The 19,352-nt window shown below is 38.9% G+C and overlaps 2 protein-coding genes across 5 annotated transcripts; both read left to right on the top strand.

The window, feature by feature from the left end:
* Window positions 1-258: 258 nt before the first annotated feature.
* On the top strand, window positions 259-14,229 carry baz1a (bromodomain adjacent to zinc finger domain, 1A). Of its 4 annotated transcripts, XM_056768344.1 has the most exons (28): window positions 259-385; window positions 683-825; window positions 2,925-3,203; window positions 4,390-4,536; window positions 4,642-4,740; window positions 5,015-5,102; window positions 5,398-5,532; window positions 5,705-5,765; window positions 5,853-6,007; window positions 6,172-6,267; window positions 6,428-6,566; window positions 6,673-6,819; window positions 6,968-7,063; window positions 7,238-7,462; window positions 7,564-7,729; window positions 7,814-7,918; window positions 8,165-8,256; window positions 9,201-9,737; window positions 9,952-10,115; window positions 10,367-10,509; window positions 10,872-11,020; window positions 11,348-11,428; window positions 11,510-11,757; window positions 11,882-12,081; window positions 12,198-12,529; window positions 12,625-12,800; window positions 12,971-13,058; window positions 13,178-14,229. In XM_056768344.1, exons 2-28 carry the CDS (start codon window positions 713-715, stop codon window positions 13,348-13,350), a joined length of 4,434 nt encoding a protein of 1,477 aa, XP_056624322.1. In that variant the 5' UTR covers window positions 259-385; window positions 683-712; the 3' UTR covers window positions 13,351-14,229. The 4 variants fall into 4 exon arrangements, with proteins under 4 accessions (XP_056624322.1, XP_056624324.1, XP_056624323.1 ...); XM_056768346.1 differs by lacking the exon at window positions 259-385 and having other exon boundaries at window positions 410-825; window positions 4,645-4,740; XM_056768345.1 differs by lacking the exon at window positions 259-385 and having other exon boundaries at window positions 410-825; window positions 12,628-12,800.
* A 479-nt stretch (window positions 14,230-14,708) lies between these two features.
* Window positions 14,709-18,667, top strand: cfl2 (cofilin 2 (muscle)). Its single transcript, XM_056767684.1, has 4 exons — window positions 14,709-14,829; window positions 16,602-16,909; window positions 17,542-17,618; window positions 17,763-18,667. Exons 1-4 carry the CDS (start codon window positions 14,827-14,829, stop codon window positions 17,873-17,875), a joined length of 501 nt encoding a protein of 166 aa, XP_056623662.1. The 5' UTR covers window positions 14,709-14,826; the 3' UTR covers window positions 17,876-18,667.
* The last annotated feature ends 685 nt before the right edge of the window (window positions 18,668-19,352 follow it).

Here is a 19,352-nt window from a genome sequence, read left to right as displayed (position 1 = left end):
TGTGGTGGGAAAATTTCTCGCTGTCTAAAAAATATTGTTCATTTTCAACCGTACCATTTCTGCATATTTATACAAAATGACCTCAAAATATTATAATAATTACGAAAAAGATGAATCTTCGGATGTGGGGGAAAAGGAAAGCTATTTTTCCACTTGCCGCTCACCATTGGGCGCAGAGGCGTGATTGGCAGTCGAACCGCCCAATGTAATGATAGAATTGCCGTGGAAGCTCCACCTTCAGGACTGCCCGGTCTGTAAGTGAACTAGAGCGGATCAAAACTTGTCGTCAACACGGCACGCGCAATATCCCCGCTCGGAGAAGTGGGACACTTCTGTATTTTTCTTTCTTTTTACAGCCGCTTATCTTGTTCACACCATACAATTGGTAAATATTATGTGTACTCGTCAGTATACCAGGCTCGTTTGTTATTTGGATACCGATCGTATGCTTTATATTCGGTTTGAATTATATAGGCGAAACATGTGGGCAGGATTTTGAACGTCACCCGGGAAGCGCGTGTCATTAACAAAGACTGAAAACTGTCGTTAGAATTTAAACATTTTAAAACCTAACGTCTTTTCTCACAACCAGTTTCGACGAATGAGACGAAGACGCGATTGACTTTGAATGGATCCGTATTAATTTGACATTTTCTTACTTTGTGTTTGTTGATTTTGAAAGTCTCAGGGTAAGAGATAAAGAGAAAGAAAGATGCCGCTTCTTCACAAAAAGCCCTTCGTGAGGCAGAAGCCGCCCGCTGATCTCAGACCAGATGAAGAAGTATTCCTCTGTAAAGTCACGCATGAAATCTTCAGGACCTATGAGTAAGACATTTTACTATAATTCGTATTGATTCGTGTGAACTTCCCGTTTCATGCCAAACAACAGCATCAGAAACTAAACCGAAGTGACAGCCATGGAGACGGTCTACACGAAACCTTACTTTAGTAACTGAATACAAACAGCAACACACATTTATCTTGTTATGGTGTTTTAAAAAACAATCTCCGACACATTTGCCCATGTGTGAAAGGGTCATATTTTTAGAAACCCTCAAAAGAGTTTTTTTTTCTCAGCATACACCGGCAGGTGTCAGTTCGGGCCTCTGCTAACAGAGTTGGTTGCTAGTTAGTTAGCTATGTTTAGCCAACAAAATTCACGATGCAGATTCCAGACTGAGTGAATTATATCTTAAAAGTGTGCGTATATGTGTTATAAGTGGTTAAATAATGTCAGATCGCGAGTGGGATGTGCACGGGAAGCCCCTGGTGTAATGTTTTTAAGGGGGTGTTAGCGAGGATGGGGCAGATCTCATTCACACGCAGGATGTTGTAACGTTAGCTAGAAACGTGGTCGCGCTATTGTTAGTATGTGTGTAGGCACTTAGAGGACGAGTTTTACTGCTTTTGTAATTATTTTGTTGATGTCACTTGCCATAAGGTCTGTGGTCATAGGGCTGGTAATGAGTAAGATTGAGATGATGACCGTGTAGTTTAACTACTATGTTAAAACTAATCACTCAAGACTGGTTCCGATGGGTGGCTTTAGTTCATCCCTATGTGTAATACAGGTTAGAAGTTGTTGTGTTTCATTATTGTAATGTCACCTGTTATTTGGGCTTGGAAAGCAGACATTGGACCTAGTGGTCAGAAGGAAGCTGTGGAATATGATGACCAAGTTTGTTTTTAGTACAAATACCACAACAACTTGAACAATCAAATGTCATCAGATGATACAAATACTTGTGAATAAAAGTTTGTTTCCTACCAGAGTAGAAGTTTTACTTCTATTTTGTTATTTGTCATTCAGTCTGGGGAAGTACAGAATTGTTTGGGATTTGGGGGTTTACTGATTCTATAGTTGCTTTGAAAAGTTTGTCATGATCCTGATGATGGTTTAGTAAATTATAGATTATGATGACAACATGGTTTCATTTTTTTTGTCTGTTCATCCTTTGTTTTACTAATTATAAAAGTCATCAATTGATCTGAACATAGAATCTAAACAAATGTGTGTTAAAAGGCCTCAAATTGTTTTAATCTTTTGCTTATGTTTGTGTATTTGTCTCCAAGCTATGAATAAGAGACATTTCTTTTTGGTTTGACATTAGTTTTAGTGGTCATATGACTGGTCTGATAGATTGCAGATTATCACAGTTTATAAATGGTCTGAACAAATAACTACTTGGATAAAATGATGTTGCCATCAATCGAAGCAAATTGTTTCGTGGTAAGATAAGGCTGATGTAGAAACTTATCGATCTCATCAAGTTTATTTGCTTAGATGGGAACGTTAAAATCTTAATGTTAAAAAAGCAATTATGTCACCCACTGTGTTTTTAACCTATTTATCGACAAGCTTTGAGTGGTGGGTGTGTATGAGTCGGGTCTGTTTTGGGTTAAATCTCCACTCATCTCTTTGCTGTCACCAAAGTAAACCTTTTGAACCTTTGCATAAAGACACATTTTCATTTATACCTTTAAAGATGGTTTCAGGAGCAACAAAATAAACAAAGATTATGTGGCTCAAACTTAACTTACTGTTGACCTCTGCAAAGAATGAAAAGTGTTGAGTAGTTTTAACGTAATTTCATACATTTAATATATAATAAAAAATGTTGAAAAAAATGAAATATAAAATCAATTTTTATGTTCATACCAAACACAGACCAGAAGTTAACTTCGGGCCAGGCATGTCGAACTGATGAAACTGTAAATATAATTCGGCTAACCTGTTGCTCAGTTGGCAGAGCATCGCATTAGCAGCACACAGCTTGCTGGTTTCATGCCGAGAGCACAGTCAGCACACAAACTAATAGAATGTATACTTTGAATGAGCTGTATACCGCTTTGTATAATAAATGTAAAGTTAATGTATATTTAAGTTCTGTAGCAGTCAGTTGACGTGTTGCGTTGTTTAACAGTGAATTCTTCGAGAGGACCATTCTCTGTAACAGCCTGGTGTGGAGTTGTGCTGTGACAGGGAAGCCTGGCCTAACCTACCAGGAGGCTTTGGATAGTGAGAGGAAGGCCAGACAAAATCTTCAAAACTTTCCCGCCGAACTCATGGTCCCCCTCCTTCACCTTACTGCACTTACACACCGCGTACGACTGCACGAGATATGTGATGACGTATACACCTATGTCAAAGAGCGCTTCTTTCCCGGAGAGATGGTAGATGTTGTCAGTCGCTCTGGTTCCAGGTAAGAAGTCAGATATTGTTGTCACTCATAATTCATCAACATGATTGATGGACAATTCTAAGAATCAGTCATTTAGAATTGTTTAGAATACAACAATAAGCGTTTAGAGACCATATCTTTAGCAACGGTTTAAATAGCTGTTGTTGTTAAATAATGATGTGATAGTCCTATAGGACACCGATGGTCGAAAAATATAATAATAATTATTCATAATGACCAATGTTATATTCCTGTGTTATATTGACTGTATAGCACATTTTAACACCAATCCGATTTTGAAATGAAAATATCGGTAAGCAGTTAAGAAGAAAAATAATATAGACGCAAAACAAGTTGTTTTTCCCTCCCCTGAAGACAGAAACTCTAAACAACATCTAGATGATACACAATAGTGAAGAACAATAGTGCCGAATGAAGCCCTGTTAAAAAACACGAAACGGCCTAACTGAAGAGAAACATCCAGATGTTCATTGATATGTCCCCACCCTCTGCCTGCCTCCTGTAGACAAAGCCTGTCTTTTAGAGCTTCGAAAGTCCTTGGCAGCTTTCTATACAATTCATTTTCAAACCTTGAAAAACAAGTGACAATCAAGCAGGTCCAAAAATAATAACAAAGATTAAGTAAGCATGATCTTGACCTCTTAAAGGAAGCTGTACAAGAGCTCTGTCCTGTGCTGTAACAGAGGATCAGAGTCAGCCATCATAAGCTGGCCTTGCTATTTTGAGATAACAAAATAAATGGGTGGAGCTTAGAGAATGCCTCTGATTGGATTGATTGGTACAAGGAGTTGGCCCAGAGAACATAGCAGCTTGCGCTGAGGCAACCAGACAACAAGGTGCCCCACTGGTAGACAGGGGGTGGAGGGGGCATTTTCTTTTGGAAGAGAATGACATTGCTGGGTGGTGCTTTACTTCTACATGGATGACCCAGAAATTAGAAAGCAGGACTCAGCCAGACATTTGGGTCACACCCAAACTGCCTGGCTGCTTCTATATTGTTAGCCACAGAATTTATCTCTGTCGAAGTTGCCGTTTTTGAATACATAATTTTTATGGTGGTTCATTTTTATTTAGGTCTGCATATCATTTTGAATTCTGTGCTGCTTTAAAATTTGTGAGAAAGTTATTTGAAGATATCCCATGCCATCAGATGATCACACTAACACAGGTTTTATATGCTCAACAGACAACACTGTAAGATATTGGAGGTCATACCTCCCCATTCCAATGGCACAGTCAATGGGCACGTCAAACATCATATAGAGGGCGACTCGATCGTCATCAGTGACAGTGATGAAGAGACCAAAGTCACTTCTCCCAAGACACCAAATGGGTCAGTACTCAGAAATGTCTTATGATCCCTCAATGAAATGCTTTATAAGTCAGTTCCAGTGATCATTATCTAAAATGTGCTTTTGTGTGCTTTTTGCATTGAAAGCAGGAAGAAAGCCATGAGTCCATCTTTGTTTAAATACAAAGTTCAGCCTGTCAACCCTGAGGGTTGTGAGCCTTTAGTAGTGAAACATGCTCAGATTTGGTGAGTTTTATTGTGGGGGGGTTTATGCATAAACTGTTTAGTAATTTTCCTGTTTTTGTTTAAATATCAAAGCATAACATAAACTGTACTGCTCAAATTCAGAATAAGCCTTTTTCATACACCTTATTACCCTAATAAAGAAATCCAAGGTCTTTCTTCCAACTGCTTTTTAACAACAATTTTTGCCTTCTTGTTACCCATTTGTAAAGTTATGGAAAAAAGCATGTTTGATGATAATGTTGCTGTTTCTTTTTTCTCCCGTTTCATCCTACAGTCGTAAGAAAAATGTTTTTAGTCGAGACAGACTGAGGCTGCTTCTTAAACATCACTGTGAACCGATAAACGGGACCATCAGACTCAAGGTAAGTTAAGTCATGGAATATGACAAGCCTTTAGTTGTGTCCCAAATCATATACTTTTATACTAACCAGGAGTATATTGAAACTGCGACTGTTGAGTGCATGGAGTGTACACAGTTCCACATTTTTTTTTTGAGATTTTTCAATGTGAACGCACTATTCGCACTATTTATACTACAAAATGGTGTAGAATAGTGCATAAGTGAGTGATTTGGGATGCACATTTTATCTCACTTGCCCGTTTACAATGCTTTGCACCTTTTTTTATAATGTAATGAATTGTTTTTATTATTTCCAGCCATCAACAGTTGCAAAATATAAGTTATCCGAACAGAATCTCTCGCACTTCTTTCCCGACGAACCCCCAGTGTTTGCCTTCAGTCCACCAGGAAAGGGCAGAGGTCGTCGTCCAAATGATGCCTCTCCAACTGAGGTCTGTCTTTCTGTTGTTGTAGAGCATTCATGTATTGTAATTACAATTGTGGCATGCAGTTTGTGTAAATGTTAAGTAAAATGTTAAAATTATTCATTCTGATATGGACTTCAGAACACGTTGATTTGGATTTATTTGTGGTGACTGATGATAAGTTGTTGTCTTTTTTCAGATGAATTATGTCGAGGAGAAATTAAAACAGATGCAGCAGAAAGAACCGATGATGTCAATGGGTATGTTTCAGCTCATGTAAAATACTGAGAATTGAATATAGATGGCATAAGCAAGTTGTGTAACAAATTTTGGCTTGCTTTAAAAAGAAAAATTTAAGAGAGAAAGAGAAGATCTAATGGAGGCTAAAAGGAGAGAGAAAGAGGACAAGGAGAAGAGGAAAGAGGAGATGAAGAGGATGGTAGAAGAGGAGAAACAGAGAAGAAAAGAGGAGAAAGAACGAATGAAGGTGGAGAAAGAGAGGGTAAGTTGCATATAGTCAATATATTTCAAGTAATTTCAAGTACATCAGTTTTTAAATCCCAATTTTTTATCGAAGAAATGCATATTAATTATTTTTTTAGAGGATTTGGTTCGTTTATAATTTAGGCTAAATCTTTAAGGATGTTTTTGTGTAATGCACTTCAGGAACGAGAGAAGCTAAAGGAGGAAAAGAAAAAATATGCAGAACGACTGAAGCTATGGAGTAAACCTCGAGAGGACATGGAGTGTGATGACCTAAAGGTAAACATACCTCTTGAAATAGATTCCACATGTGAGTGGACAATAAGAATACATAAAGATTTGATTGAGATCAGTTGGCTCTACTTTGAGCCAGCTATAGGACATAGGTCATCTATCCATAATTGACAAACTGGTCTTTTTTTAATGTGCCCACCCTCAGGAGCTCCCCAATCCATTACCAGTTAAGACACGTCTTCCGGCGGACCTGTTTGGAGATGCTCTGATGGTGCTAGAGTTTCTGCATGCATTTGGAGAGCTATTTGACCTGAAAGATGAGTTTCCTGATGGCATAACACTAGGTGAGATAGTGGCTACCTGTAAATGCATGGCATCATGGGATATTGTGTCATTTCCACACACAGAGCTGAATATTATTTAAACATTGGATGTGAATGTTGTTGACAGAGGTTCTGGAGGAGGCAGTGGTCGGCTGTAATCCTGAGGGGCCTCTCTGTGAGCTGCTTTTCTTCTTCCTGTCAGCGATATTCCAGGCTCTGGCGGAGGAGCAGGAGGAAGTAGCCAAGGACCAGGTTGCGGAAGCAGACACCAAAGGTTAGAGTGGTTTAGTATAATCTAATGCAATTTTAGGTTGGTATATCTATTATGGTAAAATAAAATTGCATCAAATGGAAGTGGTTGTGACTGGTGCAGGTTCTTTGTGAGAGACCTCATGTGTCATGTTGTGTGTTGTCAATGGCAGATCTTATTGAGGCTCTGGAGGATGACGCTGACCCCACTCAGTCGGCCATCAGCGCTGTGGCGTCTCTGGCTGCTGCCTGGCCACAGCTCCACCAAGGTTAGATAATGTGAAGTATATTGAGTCTGTGCTGTCTTGATAATGCTGGATGTTTATCTCTTTTCAGCATTTAACAATGAGCCTTTTTATGAACAATGTAGACAAGACAGTGTTTATTTAAATACAGTCGGCACACTATCCAGACAACACTGTTCCTTGCTTGTGTCTGTGTAGGTTGTAGCCTAAAGCAATTGGATCTGGACAGTTGTACCCTCTCTGAGATTCTGCGGTTGCACATCCTGGCTTCGGGGGCAGACTGCAGCTCCACTAGTGCTAAGTTTCGCTACCAGAAGCAGGGTGGGTTCAGTTCCACAGATGACCCCTGTGTGGAACTTCGTCTGTCAAACCAGTGCCTGGTCAAAAAACTCTCCAACACTGCAGTATATGACCTGCTGCCAGGTAAACTGCCTTTGTTTATTAATGAGAAATTTCAGATTCTATACGAAGTTATGAAACGTGAAGAACAGGTCACAGTGTTTTCTGGCACTTGTGTATTTTAGGAGAGAAGCTGAAGATCCTTCATGCTCTGTGTGGGAAGCTCCTGACTATGGTTTCCACGCGGGACTTCATTGAAGACAACGCAGATGATCAAAGAGCTGCCAAACAGGAACTACGAGAGCTTAAAGCCGAGCAGCATCGCAGAGTGAGAGAGGAAGCTGCCGAAAGGTAAGGCATTACAAAGATATGAGGTCCTTCAGTTCCAAACTTGTTTATTCTTGGAGGTTCATTGGTTGAATCTCCCCGTTTCAGGGTTCGGAAAAGAAAAGAGGAGAAGCTAAAGGAACAAGAGCAGAAGTTGAAAGAGAAGCATGAAAAACTAAAAGAGGAAGCCAAGAATGAAGGCCATGTGGCAGGGTAAGATTACCCAGCAATCCATCATCAATCCACTCCTTACAGTTCTATTCAAATTCTTGAGCTTTCTTTCGGCTCCATGGTTAGAGCATGGCACTAGAAATGCCAATGTCATGGGTTCCATCCCAGGGGATTGTACATAGTCAGAAACAAAATGTATAATACAATGCAATGCAAGTAGTCGCTTTGGATAAAACCGTCTGCTAAATGCATATATGTAAATGAGTAAACCTGTATTCTGTTTTGTAGAGAGGAGATGGACACCAGTACAGAGAGTCAGGAGGCTCACACTGAACAACACACAGATGATGAGGAGGAACAACCAGTCAAATCTAAAAAAGGTATCTGCTTTAAAATGACTAGCAGCAGATGGCCCCAAATAATTTAATCAGTCCCCACTGGATTTTGCGGAGGATTTTGCAGAGATTAATTTTGCAGCGGCTTTATTAAAATTTTGCAATAAAAATTGCGGGGGTTTTCCGAAAAAGTAATAAAAAACTACTTGAATTGGCAAATAGGGTTCTTCTTTAAAGCTACCACCAGTGAAAACATTATTTATGCATTACTTATGATTAAAAGACATGCAGCAGATTCATACTGAAGATCCGGAAACCTTGGCCGCTTTAAGTTTAAGGCCCGCCTAAAAGGCCATTTTGGCTGACAGGTCAAGCAACCAATCACATGCCGTTTCATGTTCATGGTTGTGGAAATGTCTATGCAATGAGTTGATGCCATGAACCTTGCATACTTAAAAAAATGAATATCAGCGTTTAGATAATCGTGATGAATGTTTATTGACTTCAAAATAAACTTGATGTTTATAACATTGTTGATTCCAGGTGTGATGTTTAAGAAAGTGACAAACACATAATTAAGGCTGACTTGACTCAAATCCATTAGACTACAAACGTTAGCCAAAAAAGCGTAATGGCTAATGCTAACGCCTTCATCAGAACAAAAGAAAGGAGGCTATTTTTTTTATATGATGTTAGCAAATTGTAAGTGGTACAGACCCTTCTATCTCCCTTCTATAGTATCTCTCTGCTTGACTTTTGGAGCAGGTTTTGACAGAATGTGCCATGTGAGGACGTCACAAGACACATCTTTGGGCAAATCATGCGTAAAATATGCGTTTGTTTGATATGCGTTTGTTTGAAAAAAAAGTTTGTTTGATTATGCGTTCAATTCTGCGATCGCAAAATCCTGAAGGGACTGTTTAATATTATACAGTAATGGATTATTATTCATTGTTGTACAAGATTCAATAATGCACTCATTTTCACAGAAAAGAAAACCAACAACTCCCCAAAAGAGAAGCAGTCTGGTGAGGGTGAAGCGAAGGACAGTCTGACCCCAGAGGAGTTACAGCAACAGCAGCTCAAAGAGAAAGAGCTTCTGGAGCGCATTCATAAAGCGATGGCCTGCACCTACATCCTGCCCCTCGGCCGAGATCGCCTGTATCGCCGCCACTGGCTCTTCCCTTCTGCCGGAGCACTCTTCGTCGAGGATGACTTCTTTGGTTTAACAGAGGATATGCTGGAGCCACGTCCGACTCCTGAACCCAAAATGGAGGAGGTCCTTTCTGTTGAGAGCCCAGTTAAGACCGCTAAGGACGCAATATCGGTCCACAACACCTCTCCTCCGGTCAACCGGCCCATTCAGTGGTTTTTCTACAGCACGGCTGAGGAGGTGGAGCGCCTCATAGAAGCTCTGAACTCTCGGGGACACAGAGAGAGCACTCTTAAAGAAGCCCTTCTGCTGGAGAAAGAACGCATCGTTCAGTTTCTGGATGAGAAAGCTGTTCAGCATTATCATCACTCAGGTACTGTGAGATTAACTCTTTTTTTTTTCTTTTTTTTTACATGAAAGAACACTGTAAAACTTAAGTTATTTAGCTCCAAAGTACTATATTTGAGTACTAACCACATGCTCCCAAAGAGGTTTAGTCTTGGATTATAATGGTACTTCTATATTAAAATGTTACAGATGAATAGGATTGTGTGAGTAATGTCAGTAAATGTAATGTTATTTTGCAGATCAACCTTTGCCAGAGACCAAAAGCAGTAATGTCAAATCAAAGGCTGGCTCACCTTCCTCAGACAGCACTGTACCTGCTGAGCGCTTCATGGAGAATCGCCTCAAAGATCTGCTACTGGATATTGAAGACCGCATCTATCAGGGAACTCTGGGAACAATTAAAGTATGTCGATTGACACGGTTTCTGTGTATGTAGCAAAATACAACGACTTGGTTTTCTGACCTGAGGTGATCTGACCATTTCTTGAGTGTATCAGATCGATGTGAATTAGACATATTTACAGCATATACTGTAGTTACTCCTTGGTCATGTTTCATAATTTTGATGTTCATTGATAGGTTGGTTGGGCTGAGCTTGAAGCAGTGATTGATCATATACATTTGTGTTTGGCTTTCGTCCTGGTCTCTGAGAAGGTGGCTGACAGAAGTTCATGGAGGGCAGCACTTGAAAATGGGAACTTTGATCTACTGAGGCCTGAATCCAAAGAAAACCAGACAATAAATGGAGAAGAGGAGCCGATGGAGATTGATGAGAACAACTCCAGAGTCAAAGACAGGTCAGTTTATCTTTGACCATTTTAATGTGTGTGACGCAGCAGTGCAAGTTAGAATTTACATTTAAAACTGTGTTTTCTTGTTTATATGCTATATTTACAGAAACGGTTTATTGCTGTGAAACTAGAAGTAAAATCCACCTTTCAGCTGATTAAAACTGTGTAATTTGGCTTATAAGTAGGGCTGTCACGATTATGAAATTTGGCTGGCGATTAATTGGCTATTAAATATTTGAGATGATGGCGACAAATTGTCGGTTTTAAGACTTTGATAATGAGGTCTAAAATATGACCATTATGTAGTTTTAATACAGTGCCTTGTTTCGTTGTGATTGTCGGAACTAATTGGTGTTTCTGTAATTCAGGCTGCAAGAATTAAAGGCAGAAAGTCAGAGTGTCACGTCCACTAGTGTAAGCACACCGCAGCCAGTCAAAAACACCGTCCGCTTCCTGGCACAAGCCCTGGCTCAGATAGAGCAGGGTATAGAGCGCAAGTTTCTCAAAGCTCCACTCGGTAAGCTCGGCACATTGGTTACTGTTACTATTGCTATTTTTTTGTTTGTATAGTGTTTGAGTGAGGGACTGCCTTTTTATTGATATTTTCCCTTTTCATTTTCTTCTTTACACTTCAAAGTAATCTGATATAATTATGATTATAATTTATACAACCAGCTGAGTGACCAACTTTGATTGAAAGTTAAAATCAGAGGAATATCACACACGACTCCCTAGGCAATGTGCCACACAACCTGCAAATTATGCAAGTGAATAACAAACGACAGCACATTACATCATTTATATCATCTATTTATATTTATAAATATGTTGTGTTTTTAATAAGGTGATGAAGATTCCAAAAAGGATCAAAAGGTGAAGAAAAAAGACAAAAAGAAAGATGAGGACCAGTCTAGTGAGAAAGACGGTAAGAGTATTCTTTCCCAGGTCAGGACCGTTTGTTTTAAATGTGTGCATTAACTAAATCTTTTTACTTCTCAATTCTCAGAAGGCAGTGAGAGTGGGCGGCAGGTGAAAACCGTGCAGGATCGCTGGCGCGAGTCTTTGCTGGCCTGCTCCAGTCTGTCACAGGTTTTTCTGCATCTCTCCACTCTGGAGCGCAGCGTCGTCTGGGCCAAATCTATACTTAATGCCCGCTGCAAATTGTGTCGAAGGAAAGGAGATGCTGAGAACATGCTCTTATGTGACGCCTGTGATAGAGGCCATCACATATTCTGTGTTCGCCCAAAACTGAAGGTAAGCTTTTGGTAGTTTTACAATTTGGTAGTTTTAGATAACATGGCAGGTGTTTTTCACAAAATTGTTTAGGTCTGATATTTGCCTGCTTCTAACATATGAAGGAAAATAATCGTGATTACAGGCTGTTCCTACTGAAGACTGGTTCTGCCCAGAATGCCGTCCCAAACAGCGCTCTCACAGAATCAACTCCCGCCAGCGTTCATCCATCGACTCGGAAGAAGAAATGGAGGAACAGGAAGAGTCTGAGGAAGAGGAGGAGTCTGATGAGGAAGAAGAGGAGGACTCTGATGAGGAACAGTCAGAAGAGGAGGAGAAAGAAAGGTTCAAAGATGAAAAAAAATCCATTATTTTGATTTGTTTTAACTTAAAGTGAAACGACTGGTTCCTTGAAAGTTAAGACTAACATTTTTCCTGCCCTTTTATCCTTGCCTCCTCAGTGTTTCTAAGAAGGTTGCCATCAAACTTCCTCTCCAGAGCACTAAAGAAGGTCGTTCAAATGGCAAATCAAAGCAAAATGAATCTGGTCAATCCACACCTCGCTCTCAGCAGAGCACACCCAAACAAAGCCAGTCTGCTAATAAAGGAGGCCCTAAAAACTCAGGAAAGAAAGCCACCCCGGTGTCCAACGGCAAACCCCCGCCACGGGCAGGCAGCCGCTCCAGTGCTCGTCTTAGTCTTGAGGTGCTCAATAATCGAACAACACCCAAAACCAGCACCCAGTCAAGCCCTGCAGCACAGAATACAGAGTCCAGAAAAAGATCCATTACTGGTAAGAATAATAGAAAAGTTCTAGTTTACATCTCAACAGTTCTAGTTTAAATCCCAAGTTCACATTTTGTTCTGTGTTTTTCCCCATTTCTCCAGCAGAGGTCTCTCCAAAAGGCAAGATCGTCTTGGCTCCATCCACTACTTCATCTAACCGTCGAAGTTCGGGGAGAAACTTGGGTGTCCACGAACTGTCGGCCTGTGAGCTGCTCACTGTGGATTTGGTCAGAAATGAGGACAGCTGGCCCTTCAAAAAACTGGTCTCCAGAACTCAGGTAGTACATTTAGGAGTTAAGAAAAGTCCCTATCATATGTTTTTGTAACATTGACCCAATTTGAAAGTTTCATTTTTGGAGTGTTTCAGTCAGCTGTACTGGTAAAGTATTTTTTGTTTTTTTCACACAGTTTATGATGGTTTATAATGCTTAATGTGTTTATTTTTCAGGTGCCTGATTACTATGACATCATCAAGAAACCCATAGCCTTGAGTACAATCAGGGAAAAAGTCAACAACTGTGAATACCAAAGTGCTGGTTAGTTCCTTTTTAGTTTGAGGAATAAATGTACGCATCTCCAAACACAAAACTCAAGATCAAGAAAATTGAACAACGTTAGCCACAGCTAATTTATTTCTGTATTTTTAATGTTGCAGCGGAATTTATCGGAGATGTGGAGCTGATGTTTTCCAACTGTTTGGAGTACAATCCACGTAGCACCAATGAGGCAAAGGCCGGTCTTCGGCTTCAGAGCTTCTTCCACTCCGAGCTTCAGAGGCTCGGTTTGGCGGACCGCGTGACCCCTCCACAGAAGCGGGCACGGATGTAAACAAAACTTCCACACACGCCCACCAACCGGCAGAGACTGAAGGCCGGTTCATAATCCGATGTCTAATTATGTTGTTCCAAGGCATTTGCGGAATGTTCATGGGCATCCCAGTGTGGTGTGAGACAATAAAAATTGCTACCTACCCCTTGTTCGCAAGAAAATGAACTTTTAAAGTGCAGAGCGCATACACAATGTCACTCTCACGGATACCAAGTGGCATTTTTTCTTCAGGTAGCGATGAGAGTTTAATTCAGCTGTTATGAGGTCACATGTCAATCCCTTACTAGTAGAAATCATTTCTAGGGTGCTGATGGATAAAGCTGTGCTGGGAAAAAGTATTTGCACTGTGTTTTCTGTTAAGTCCTTTTTCATTCAAAGTTAACTCAGGACTAAAAGCATTGTGTGTTTTTGTCTGTAATCTCAAAAAGGTGCATTTGTATTTTGTACCTATGTTTCTAGACTACTGTTTTGTATAGATTTTTACAGACATGAGTCTGATATATCGATAAATCAAGTCTTGTGGCTCAAAGGAACAAATAGAACTTCTAGTTGTGAATATTTGTAAAGAGAAACACGTTGTTTTTCAGTCAGGTCCCTATAGCTTGCTTAAACACTACATAGGAACCAAAAGCATCCCCTATTTTGTTATGTTTCCTTTTCACTTACTGGTTATTTATTTAGATTTGGGTCTAATTTGCTTGCTTTATTTATAAGATTGTTTTATAGATCGTTTGTCTTTTGTAAGAACAACCAGCTTTGTTTTCAAAAAGCCAAAAGCTGGATTCAATGTTGGTTTTCCCCCCTTTCAGGGCTTAAGATCCATTTTACCTGCTGTGTAAATTTATTTCTGTATGTACAATAAATTTTGTTTATATTTGGCTTGGATAGTTGTTTTTCTTACAGATTCTCAATTATGTACGGGTGAGGTTTTACACTTGAGTAAATCCCTGAATTTGAGCATTTTGGAACATTAACCAGTTAAATTAAAAATGTCCATGAAGAAAATTTCTTGTCGTTGTTTTTTGAGTTAAATTTTGTTTGCTACAGTTAACAAACAAAATGAAGTTTGACACCAGTGAGAGCTTTATAAAAGAAAATGTAAAATAAACCATTATTTTGAATGAACCACAAACCTTTCTGTATTAGCCTTCTGAAAGCTCATAATAATCAAAAGCAAAAAAGCTTCAGCAGTTTGTGAATTAAAGTGTGTTTTATGTTTTTATTCTCAATGTCCTTTTAAACATTATTATGCATATTAATCAAATCATGATCGCTCTCTTATTGTCCTTGTCGTTGTCAACTGTCCCAAAATCAGTAGCACGCACGCTGAATGACAGTGCTCGAGCAGACATTCACTGCGCATGCGCACTGCTCTCTCTCTCTCTCTCTCTCTCTCATACACTGTCTCGGCTCTTCACATTCCCACATTGAAGTGCCAAGAAAAGAATCTTACATTGATTCATCGCATCGGGCAGCATGGTAAGCATATCATTCATAAAGTGCGCAATTATTCTTTCTTATTTCATATAGTTCATAAACAGTAAGATTTATTAACTTATTCCTGTCAAACTTTTGCTCTGTGACTGTCACGTTGTTCAGCTCGAGCTGGATCGGTAATGCGGCGGTAATGCGGGCTCCGTGATTGTGTGCGCATGGTGGATGAATATAATGTTGTAACCGGCTGTAAATTGGCTTTACCGTTATTTTAAACACTTAAACGTATGGATAAATCTATAGATCGGCCCTATTGCCCGAGGCGGCCATGTTAATCTAATTTTAGCGGTGCTTTATAACGGTAATCACTTTCCTCTCTCCAACTTTAACGCATGGCCGCTGGAGATCTGAGTGTCACGGTAAAAGGGCCCGTACGGATTCATAGCAACACGTCTATTAACATTATTATCAACTGTTTGATTGTGTTTAATAGGTCCAGTGTGTGATGGGGAGTGAGTTAGATTATTGTTTATGATTCAAAAGGATTTAGAGAGAGAGAGAGAGAGAGCTTTACACCAGCTGCTCTGAGTGCGCCTCTGCGCATGCGCCTCGACTGACTCCAAGCTGCTCTACGATCCAATTCTTCTAAACTAGTAGTTATGCTACTAGTATTTATTCTATAGATTACTTTTTAATTCGTGTTTGTAATTTTTGTAGTAGTAATTATTTATAGCGTTAACTTATTTGTAGCTTTTGCTTTAATAATTCGTAACTCTAATGCTATTACTAACAATAATTAGATATGGTAATATATTACATTAAATGCATTAATTCTAAAGATTGCGGAGTAAATCCCAAACCCAGATTTGTATGTCTTCTAGGTTTATTTCTATCTTTTGGTTGGGTTTGTCCATATTTTACCCAACCAAAACAACCCGACATTTTAAGATATATGACAAAATAGGCCTACTGTATGTAACTAGTATTGAATATATATAATATTTTAGGAGCAATTCCTTTTACTGATTACAAAATTGTACATTTTTGGAAATTATTATTAAAACTAAACACTAATAAAGAAGTACCCGTATCTCCTGAAAAGTTATACAAAAACTGGAATAGGAAATATTAATAATTGAAATTTGTAGTAATGCAACATACTGGTCCCATTTTGTAACCGTTAGTAGTATATATTCTAGTATTCTAAGTCTAAGTACTGTCATGTCATAATAAAACTATGTATGGTTGGTTGCATTAACAGTAAAACGTTAAAAGCATTCAGCTTAATATAGCAATAAATGATTCTGTTTTTATTAAGGAACCAATGCTTTGAAAGACTGGAAAGAAACAAACAAGGGCTTCTTTGAGTTTTTTGGTTTTGACAGTGAATGATTATTGATTATGAATCTAAATGTCTGAAAAACCACAGGAGGGGCTTTCATAGTTGAATCGAGGCCTAAGCACCCGCTATGACTTGTGCTTTGCGGTCCATTTATGAACCCGAGTGTGAGATTTGAACCGTAGTGACAGACCAGCTGGCTATGAACAGCACGTACATGAGTCAGGGTTTGTGAGCTGGATCACTCAATGCCAAAGAGGTGATTAAAATCAAATATGACGTTGAATGTACTTCTTATATCACCTGCTGAATTCATACATACTGTTTGTGGTTAATTTAGTTTTTTTGTATTATGATGGTGCTTTTTGAACCCATACAGGGTTACACATACATACTTTGAATTCACCGTAAGTCACTTTTTTGATAAAAGCGTCTGTCAAATGCATTAATGTAAATCTCAAAATCATCCCTGCCACAGGCATCTGGTGTCACGGTCAATGATGAAGTCATCAAAGTCTTTAATGACATGAAAGTACGGAAGTCCTCGACCTCAGACGAGGTGAAGAAGCGCAAGAAGGCGGTGCTGTTCTGTCTCAGCGAAGACAAGAAGAAGATCATCGTCGAGGAGGGCAAGCATATCCTAGTTGGAGAAATCGGAGACACTGTCGAGGACCCCTACGCCTGCTTTGTGAAGCTTCTACCTCTCAATGATTGCAGATATTGCTTATATGATGCCACCTATGAGACTAAAGAGTCCAAGAAAGAAGACTTGGTATTTGTATTTTGGTGCGTAGTCTGTCTATAAAGATATATTGTTTAACATGTCGCAGATTACATTTTGCCTTTAAGTCTTTTCAGTTTACTTTAGTTTTAAGTGTAAATAGGTTTTTTCATTTTAAGCATTTATATTTAAGTTTTTATAAACTTTACAAATATATTTTTAGTTATGTTAACACATGTCCAATATTTAACTTTCACTATTATTTATTATTGAAGTTAAGCTGCATCTGTAATTTTTTTGTTAAAAATAAAGAAAAATCAGTTATTGAGCAATTACATAGAATGTATCCTTATCCCAATTTACATGCTTACAATAAGCGAATATTAATGATTTATATCTAAAGCTGTCCGGTACCATTTGACAGGATTTTGTCAATTATCATTTGATTTTTAGTCCTCGTAAAGCTGAGAATGTGAAGATAACCTGCAATTTTATGTTTTAAACAGGCATGGAGATATAGAGGAAAAAATATGGATTTTGACTTTAACAAAACTAAGTCACTGTTCATTTTTGTCTATACAATATTGTTTGTTATCATTACATTTTTTGCTCTCTGGACCCGTCTGTGGCACGATGCTTGGATTTTATACAAGGTAAATTAATTTTTATTCTATCTTCTGTTTACTAAACATTTTAGGGCTCCTGAAGGTGCGCCATTGAAAAGCAAGATGATATATGCTAGCTCAAAAGATGCTATTAAGAAGAAGTTTACAGGTGAGACACATCTTGTCTAAGAATATAAAAAATGCATCTTATGCATAAAATGTGTTGGTCTGGTCCTGATATGCATCTCGCCAGAAGAAAAGAAACAATGGGGCTATTTTGAAATCTGATAATAGATTTGACTCTCTCTTTTAGGTATCAAGCATGAATGGCAGGTTAATGGTTTAGACGACATTCAGGACCGCTCAACCTTGGCAGAAAAGTTGGGAGGAAGCGTGGTGATATCGCTGGAGGGCAGACCATTGTAAACTGAACAGCCATGTGCCATCTGGATTCCACGCTTTCATCTTAGCAGCAGTCTCATTTGAACCTGAAGGAAATAGTCCTATTAGTCCCTTTGTTTTTATTCCTTTTTTTGTTGTTCCACAGGAGATCTCATTAACAAAATGCAAAAAAATCTACCAGTATATCGCCAGCTTACTTTTTCACTCCCTGGTAGTTTTTGTACATCCCCAAAGAATGTTCCCTCTCTGCGTGTTTTGCCAAATGACACTAGCAGCTCAGATGATGGCATATTAACAGTGCTACGACAGCACAAACTCAATTTATATCTTTATGATGATGTATTTATAGAGATATTCTCTTGTACTGCATACAGGATGACAATATACTGCTTGTTAATGCGTCACAGCAATGCATTAACCAGTAACAAGCACTTTACAAGTCGCAAGTAAAGTATTTATTTGAACTCTTCTACCTAATCTGGCTCCTCTGACATGGCAAACCCGTTAAAAAGCACTTTTCGTTTTTACACAACCAATTGAAGGAGGACTTGGGAATTTCTGTGTCTCTCGATCGAAATAGAGGTTTTCAGTTTTCATTCCTGCTATGCATATGGACATAAACTTTTCCATCGCAGCATTTGTTTCAAGTACATTCAGAAGGTTCACCGCGGTATGCGAAGGCCAAGCTGCTTTGAATTTTTTAACACTACAAGGGAATACATATTATCTGTAAAGATGGCAATATTTGCAGCCTGAAGTGAAATGTTGTTATTGAGATCAAGGAAGTTGCCACTTTGAATAAAATCTTGTGGCGGATTCTTGGAAGTTTTTTATTTTTGCCTCGGTTCAATCTGTTCATCTGGGTTTTACCACACAAGGATATAATACTTCTGACCCATGTTTTAACTTTAACTGAAGGTATTGTTCAAGATATTTGGAAGAATGTAAGTAACCAAACACATCTCATCCCCCATTTACCGCCATATTAGGTCAAATAAATGGGAGTCAATGTGGCATGAGATCTATTCGGTCATTCGGACATACACCAAATATTTTCCTTTGTGTTTCGCAGAACAAACAAATTCATACATGTTTGGAACAATCTGAGGGTGAGTTAACAGAATTTATTAGGTGAGCTTTTCCCTTCAATTCTCCCATTACATATTTACATCTTCGTGAACCAAAAGACTTCTTGCCGATTTAAAGGGACAGTTCAACCCCCAAAAAATCTGTCCATCATTAATTCACCCTCGTGTCATTTAAAACCTGTATATGACTCCTGTGGAACACAAAAAAAAATCTTTGTGTCCCAACAATGCAAGTCAATGGGGGTCAGCGTTGTTTGGCTCCCATCATTCTTCAAAATATCTTATTTTGTGTCCTGCTGAATAAAGAAAGCCATACAGGTTTTGAATGCAATGAGAGCGAGTAAACGATGAAAGAACTTTCATTGGCAGGTGATGACTGGTTGTAACATTTAAGAAAGTTTAAATGATCAGCC

Source organism: Triplophysa dalaica, chromosome 15, assembly GCF_015846415.1.
Source record: "Triplophysa dalaica isolate WHDGS20190420 chromosome 15, ASM1584641v1, whole genome shotgun sequence".
Lineage (NCBI taxonomy): Eukaryota > Metazoa > Chordata > Actinopteri > Cypriniformes > Nemacheilidae > Triplophysa > Triplophysa dalaica.
The sequence above is the reverse complement of the archived record's forward strand: the minus strand, read 5'-3'. Positions and strand labels throughout refer to the sequence as shown.